The 6,931-nt window shown below is 35.1% G+C and overlaps 1 protein-coding gene across 1 annotated transcript; it reads left to right on the top strand.

Moving 5' to 3' along the window:
* Positions 1-2,154: 2,154 nt before the first annotated feature.
* LOC113228040 (vitelline membrane protein Vm26Ab-like) lies at positions 2,155-3,124 on the top strand. The gene is made up of 2 exons (XM_026461179.1): positions 2,155-2,178; positions 2,664-3,124. The coding sequence occupies exons 1-2, from the start codon at positions 2,155-2,157 to the stop codon at positions 3,036-3,038; spliced, it is 399 nt and encodes a 132-aa protein (XP_026316964.1). The 3' UTR covers positions 3,039-3,124.
* Positions 3,125-6,931: the final 3,807 nt, after the last annotated feature.

The following is a 6,931-nucleotide window of genomic DNA, read 5'->3' as shown; positions in this document are numbered from 1 at the left end:
AAATAACATAGCATCTTAAATAAAAGGAAGACCTTGAAATTTAATGTTCTTCAGCTTTCCGAAGATGATTGTCTTGCACGTCCATGTCTATCTGAGAACCTTTGATTTCTGTGTCAACACACTGTACATGTACACAAATTTGAGGATTTGAATGGGATCCCCTCATCAGATTCTAACTTGGTGACAACGCGACTATCTCGAGAGTATGCACTTTCAGACAAAAAAGAATTTTCAAAATCGGACCACAATTGACGGATAAACCGATGAACATATATAAAATATACATAAAACTATTGCTAAAAAATACTGAATATTCTACTAAAAGTTACAGGTGGCGGACGAGTCACAGAACTTTTATTTTTTATACCCCTTTATCTGACTAGAACTCTTCTATTGAGTAGTAATTTTTAAAGGCCAGTCATTGGATTCTTAGACATAGAACAGGCTTCCTATATTTTGGCGTCGGTTTCAAACACCTATGGGACCCAAGAGCTCATATACCTTGCCTAATGTATTGACATAGCTATACAAGGCGGAAACACTGCCAGCATTATGGAACCCTACCAGCAGTATTTTAGCTCTGATTGTATATTAGCCCTTTGTATCTTATTAAATAAATTTATACCCTTGGTATAATAAACTCACATGTGATCACACATTAAAAGTACTTTTATCACATGAAAGTCATAAAAATAATACGAAGTACATGAAACAAATTATGTACAAGTAAAATTTTATCACTCTCTTATTTAATCTTAGAAATTGTCGACTAATTTCTTTCCTAAAATTATTAGACATTGTCATTGTCAGTTTGCAGAGTTGTCAGATTGGCCTTTTTTATTACATCAATGGTGCTAATTGTTCACGGTCTTTAGATAGTTTTTTTATATACATTTGTTTTACCTGCGTACGTCATATGTTAATAACGTATATTTCATAGCTCCATATTTCGACACTTTTTGAACTAAACTTACACGGTTTTGCCTACATAAAGACGAAGTATATCTACTCTAGATTTTCCCGCAACGTAAATACAGTAATCGTCTAAACGCTCTAGATATTACAAAAAAACACACAATTACTGGTCTATTTGTAATTCATATTTGTCGTAAAATGCACACAAGGTCATTTTAAAGAAGTTGTTACAGTTGACAGTTTTAAATAGGCACATTGACCTCCGTGGTGTTGCAATGGTATACATTAAGGTACAGTACTCCAGGCACGCGCAAGCTGACCTCTGACGCAATTGTTTGTTTGGACTGTGCATGCTGAGTGGATGACTGTATACTCAAACTTAGCAATTACTTGAATTAGTATCTTTACACGATAGGATAACAAGGTATGTTTTAATAAATACCAGCTTACTTTTATTTAAAGGCTGACAAAAATGGCTAAATTTATTTCTTTAGTTTTTCTTTGTGGGATGATGAAGATGGGATGTGAACCGTTCGTTAATAACATCAAATTACATTAAATTAAATATTCCTTGAAAGAGCTCTTGGTCGAAAGCTTGAAAATGACCAGCGATGAAGAAAAAACAAGACAATAGGATAACGATCAGTTAAGTTTCGCAAAGACTCACGCTCTCTTTATATATATATATATATGTATATATATAATATATATAATATAATATATATATATTATATTATATATTGTAGGGACAGTATTGTATAAGTATGAAATTTTATACCCGGAATGTAACTAGCCTTGTCCACAGCGAGTGCGTGAGTCTATATATATATATATATATAGGGCTTATGGTTCACAATTAGGGCATGCAAAAACCGAGTGATTTTGATTTTTTTGTTTCGGTATTTTATTCTCGGTTAACTGGTTACTCAGTTTTTTCTAAAATAAAATAATTATGCATATTTGCAATCAATTCAAAAGCGACTCGAATTTGTTGCTATACTGCTCGCGTACCTTCATCGCGCACCTCGCTCACTCCTCGCTATCCCAAAAGTTACCTGTTTCCGTCTCGAGGACGCTGTCGCTGTCCTGTAGTAAGGTACCCGAGTCATTAGCGTTTAATTAACGTTTATTTATCATTATTAACTAGGATACGATGATATTATGAGTTATGAATTTAAGTTTTAATAGAAAACCCGAAAATCCAGAAAAACCCGATTTTTCTTTAGCTGTAATTCCAAAATGGACGGTTATTCGGTTAACCGGGTAATCGGTTTGCATGCCCTAACCGCAATGAGTATGCGACTCCATCCCCCTAATCCTCATTCTCAAATATTATACAATACTATAAAATAAAATGTTTGGTTCACTGTTGCATAGTCGTGTACTCGATAGTTATCTTGGACTTGTAGCAACCAACGATGCGTAGTAAGCATCTCTAATCGTGAAATATTTCTTTTCGGTAGAGTATTTAAGGTGAATGCATCGTCCCACATCGCATCATTCGCTTGTTTATCTGTCAAGGAAAACACACCAGAACAGAATGTACAAACTGGTAAATGAACAAATTAAATAGAAATTATGTATTGAAATTTTAGGAATGTGAATTTAAAAAAATATCCTATGAGACGAATGAATAGATTTATTATACGATTGTGTTTATCGCAGTTGATGAAGCGATAACTTGTATAACAGATACTAATTTATACTTTTGTTGTTATGATGATAAATAATTGACTTGTATTTAACAGGTGATTTTCACTGCCCTCATCGCAGTTGTGGCGTCCAAGCCTGGCCTCCACTCAGTAGCATATCCTGCTGCCTACACCGCTCCACTGGCGGCTACGTACACTGCTCCAGTGGCGGCAGCTTACACTGCTCCAGTAGCAGCTGCGTACACTGCTCCAGTAGCGGCTGCGTACACTGCTCCAGTAGCGGCTGCTTACGCTGCTCCTATTGCTGCCGCGTACACCGCTCCAGGTTTTGCTCCACCAGTATCTGCAGCATATACAGCACCTGTAGCAGCAGCTTACACTGCACCGGTGGCAGCAGCCTACACAGCTCCAGTAGCTGCCTATTCCGCCCCCTTGGCCGCTGCCTACAGAGCACCTATTCTCTACAAGTGATATCATAAGATAGCGTTTCGTATATAACTTTTATTAGAAAAAAATGAAATACCAAATAAATTGATACATTTCTATTTAGCTGTTCTTTGTGAGGTATCCCGATATTTTCAAAAGTATATTTCAAAACAATTATACATCGTATTTTAGCACTAATACATACAAACTTTCTTTTATGTTGTTAGCCTATTAACGTTTATAACGTCATAATAATAACAAAGACGTTCAGATTACGATACCCTTCTCATACAATAGCACAAAACACTACGTGAATTCCCAAAATAAACATATTGTTAGGCCTTATATCACTTAACAGCGCCATATCATTACGTGAGCGCCTACAATGGACGGCCAAAACAGGCACACTATTATCAGTTTAGGACCACTATTCAGTTTTGAGACAATGCAACTATAACAGGCGCAAGGTGTGCCCAGATACAAGCTTAACTCATGAATTTTGGTAACTTAGTAAAATACATATACATTGTTCAAAAAATTTTATTGATTTCTCACAGATGGCGCTACGGCAAAAAGTCGTTAAAAACCATTGACTTATAACCAAAACAAAGATCTGCAGCAAACACATGGAAAAATTCGTGAGGTCCGTTGGTTCATCCCGTGGCGTAGTTGGCATACCACCTGGCATGGAATTACCATTATTACTGAAAAATAAATTAAAATTGAATAAAAAAGATTACAAAATATTATTATTAAAATGAACTAATTTTGTAATTACGTTTCTATGAAAAATTTAAAAATAAGGTATTTAATTATTAATTTTGACCTAAGACGTGTCGCTTCGTTCTTTGTTAACTCGCCGCGTGATATTTTAGAATCCGTTTTAACCTGATCCATCTCTTATACTTTCGGATTAATTACTGTACAAAGTGCATGAAACAACTAATTGCAATCAGTTGACGTTACTACGTGACGTTACTCTTCGTTATTAATTCGTTCACCGCCAGCTAAACGAATTGATAACGAAGAGTGAATTAGTCGATTATCAAGTAATTATCTACTAAATCTGCGAGATTCTCCGCTAACATGTCGAGGGCTGTTTTCCTCGACGTTTTCGGCCCTGACTCCGACATACACACATATTAGTTTTTCTCAACCAGTCCAAAAACTATATATATAAATAGTATTCGTATAAATTCATCTACCCTCTAAGATGTCAAGCTAGCCCCAACACACGCATACACACACATACGCATGCACGCACGCACGCAATCTTACTCTAACCTACGTTAGGTTCAATCGTATTTCATAGTATTTTTCCTTTTTTATTATTATTATTTTTCAGTAAGTATGTAATTCATCTAAAATAGATTTATATTATTCTGGGTCGGAGACCTGGTGTCCCAAGATACAGAGCCTACATAGTTTGGGCACCAGTCTCCCGATAGGTTCTCACTTGAATGTATTTTTTAAATTGTATGTGTATGAGAGAGAATAAATGATTATTATTATTATTTTATTTAAAATAAAATAGCACCCTTACGACCCTTATCTAAAAAATGACAACTTTGCAGGACAGAGGTTTCAAGATTCTACGAGCTAAATTAGTTAATAACGTTTTTATGGTTCTATAGGAGAGTTATAAAATTTCACTAATACATAATTTGTTTCATGTTACTTCATATTATTTTTATGACTTACAAGTGATAAAACACTTTTGCCGTATGATCTCATGAGACTGTACTATTGTAAAGGTACGAAATTATATTTTAGAGTGTACACTGTTAGATTAAAATTGCATATGAACTAAGAAAGTTGTTGTGCCGATAACAGTTGCAGCGCCGATCAAAACTTTAAATCTGAGGGGCACTGCACTGCGCCTGTCACCTAGAGACATAAGTTTACAAGTCACCGGCAACTTTACCCTAAAAAACCAGAATACAGTAATGCTCACATTACAGCTTGGCGACAGTAATAGGTAAAGTGGCAAGGACGAAGTCTTTCACAAGAACCTCTATTGCTACTAAAATTTCACTTGAACTAAGAAACGTCACCAGATATTCTAAAATGTACTTACCACACTAAGTCCTTTCGTATGTAATACATACGTATGAAATATATAGTCTACACGATACAATACACGTAGCAATAATTACAATAGAAGCGCATCGAATTGCGTCATAGGTTCCTCCAATAGTTCGATCATACTTCCTGTGAACGTTATTTAATTAAGGTCTTAGCTCTAGCCCTTGTACGACTGCCAAACACTTGCTTCGTTACTTTTATTAGATTTTCAATTAAATGCTGTAGCATTTCATTGTTTTAAAACACACTTATATACATAGGGAAAAAAACAATATATGTTAAAAATTTTAAATTTAAACAAGACTACATTTTGGTAGCAGTAGCACTCCTATAGAAAGAGTTCGTCCAGAGTGCCGGGTGCTAGAGGTGGGCATTTAAACGAAAAGCACTTAAAAAAGTCTGCTTTTTAAAATAAGCGCATAAGCATGCTTTTCATTTTAAGCGTAAAAGTGTTTAAATTCAAATTCAAATTCAAAATAATTTTTATAACATATTTGCTCGTAAAGTGGCTGAAATCACACCAATTTCAATATCGTAATGTATTTCATTACGCACTTGTGCGTTATTGTAATGTAAAACGCACAAGTGCGTTATTGTAATGTAAAACGCACGAGTTTTTTTTTAAATAAAGTAACATGCACGGTTTTTTAAGATGCTCCGTCTAAAAATGAACGATACTTTTTTAAATCTTTGCAAAGAGTTTTTATGTTAGAAAAGTGGTCAATATTTTATGAATAAAATTAACTTTGGGAGATAAAATATAGTAAATAAACATTTAATTCTTTCATTTAACTAATTTTGACAATAAATTACAACCTTTTATCTGTAACAAAAACACAAAAATATTAATTTACTTTATTATTAATACTGGGTATTTTTATACCTTTGCCTAAAAAAAAAACGTTGAAACGCACGCATGGCTAATTTGTGGACAAGTAAAAATTATTTCGCGCGCTTTTTCTTTTCGCTGTATTGTTTTTATTTGAAAATGTCGTCAAGTAGTGATGAATTTATTAATTTGACACCGCCACAAGTCTTAAACGCAGCGAAAAAAGCTACTCTAAGCCTCTTACCTGAAAAATCGACCGATAGATACTTACAAGCGTATCAAAATTTCATCATATGGAAAACAAGCAAAGATGCAAATTCATTTTCAGAAAATGTGTTTTTAGCCTATTTCATGGAACTTTCTCAAAAATATAAGTCAAGCTTATTGTGGTGCTACTATTCAATGCTAAAGAAATGCCGAAAGAAATTGCCACTTTCTTAAATTTGCCTCAAGCACATGAATACACAGGGCATAGTTTCAGAAGGTCCTCGGCTACATTGCTCGCCGATTCAGGTGCGGACTTATTGACACTAAAACGCCACGGAGGATGGCGGTTAAGCAATGTAGCCGAAGGATACATAGAAGACTCGATAAGAAATAAAGAAGAAATTAGCTCTCGCATTACAAGGAACATAAATTTGGAGTCAAGTGTTGACTTTCAACCATCTACGAGCACACACGCGTACATTCCACCGTCGTCGCCGCAGCCGCAACCGCCTCCGCCGCCGGCGCCGCCACCGACTGCAGAACTCTGTGGTCGTTTCTCCTACTTTCACTCAAGAGACTGGGGAGATTGTAACTAATAATAATAACTTGACAACATTAAAAATGCCAACTGGCAACGTAACAATCACTTTTAAAAATTGTTCAAATTTCTAAATTATCGCCTCGGCTGTAATTTTCAACTTACCGCACTTATATCATAATGTACTATTATTTCATAGGTAAGCATTATTACACTTGAAATCGTCACCATGGTTAAACTCTACCGCTCATTCGTAAGGCAGATTCCCCTGAGAAGAAT

The sequence above is a fragment of the Hyposmocoma kahamanoa genome, unplaced genomic scaffold (assembly GCF_003589595.1).
Source record: "Hyposmocoma kahamanoa isolate Upper Pololo Valley unplaced genomic scaffold, ASM358959v1 220, whole genome shotgun sequence".
NCBI classification, from domain to species: domain Eukaryota; kingdom Metazoa; phylum Arthropoda; class Insecta; order Lepidoptera; family Cosmopterigidae; genus Hyposmocoma; species Hyposmocoma kahamanoa.
Note: the sequence above shows the minus strand (reverse complement) of the source record. Positions and strands in the feature narration are given on the sequence as shown.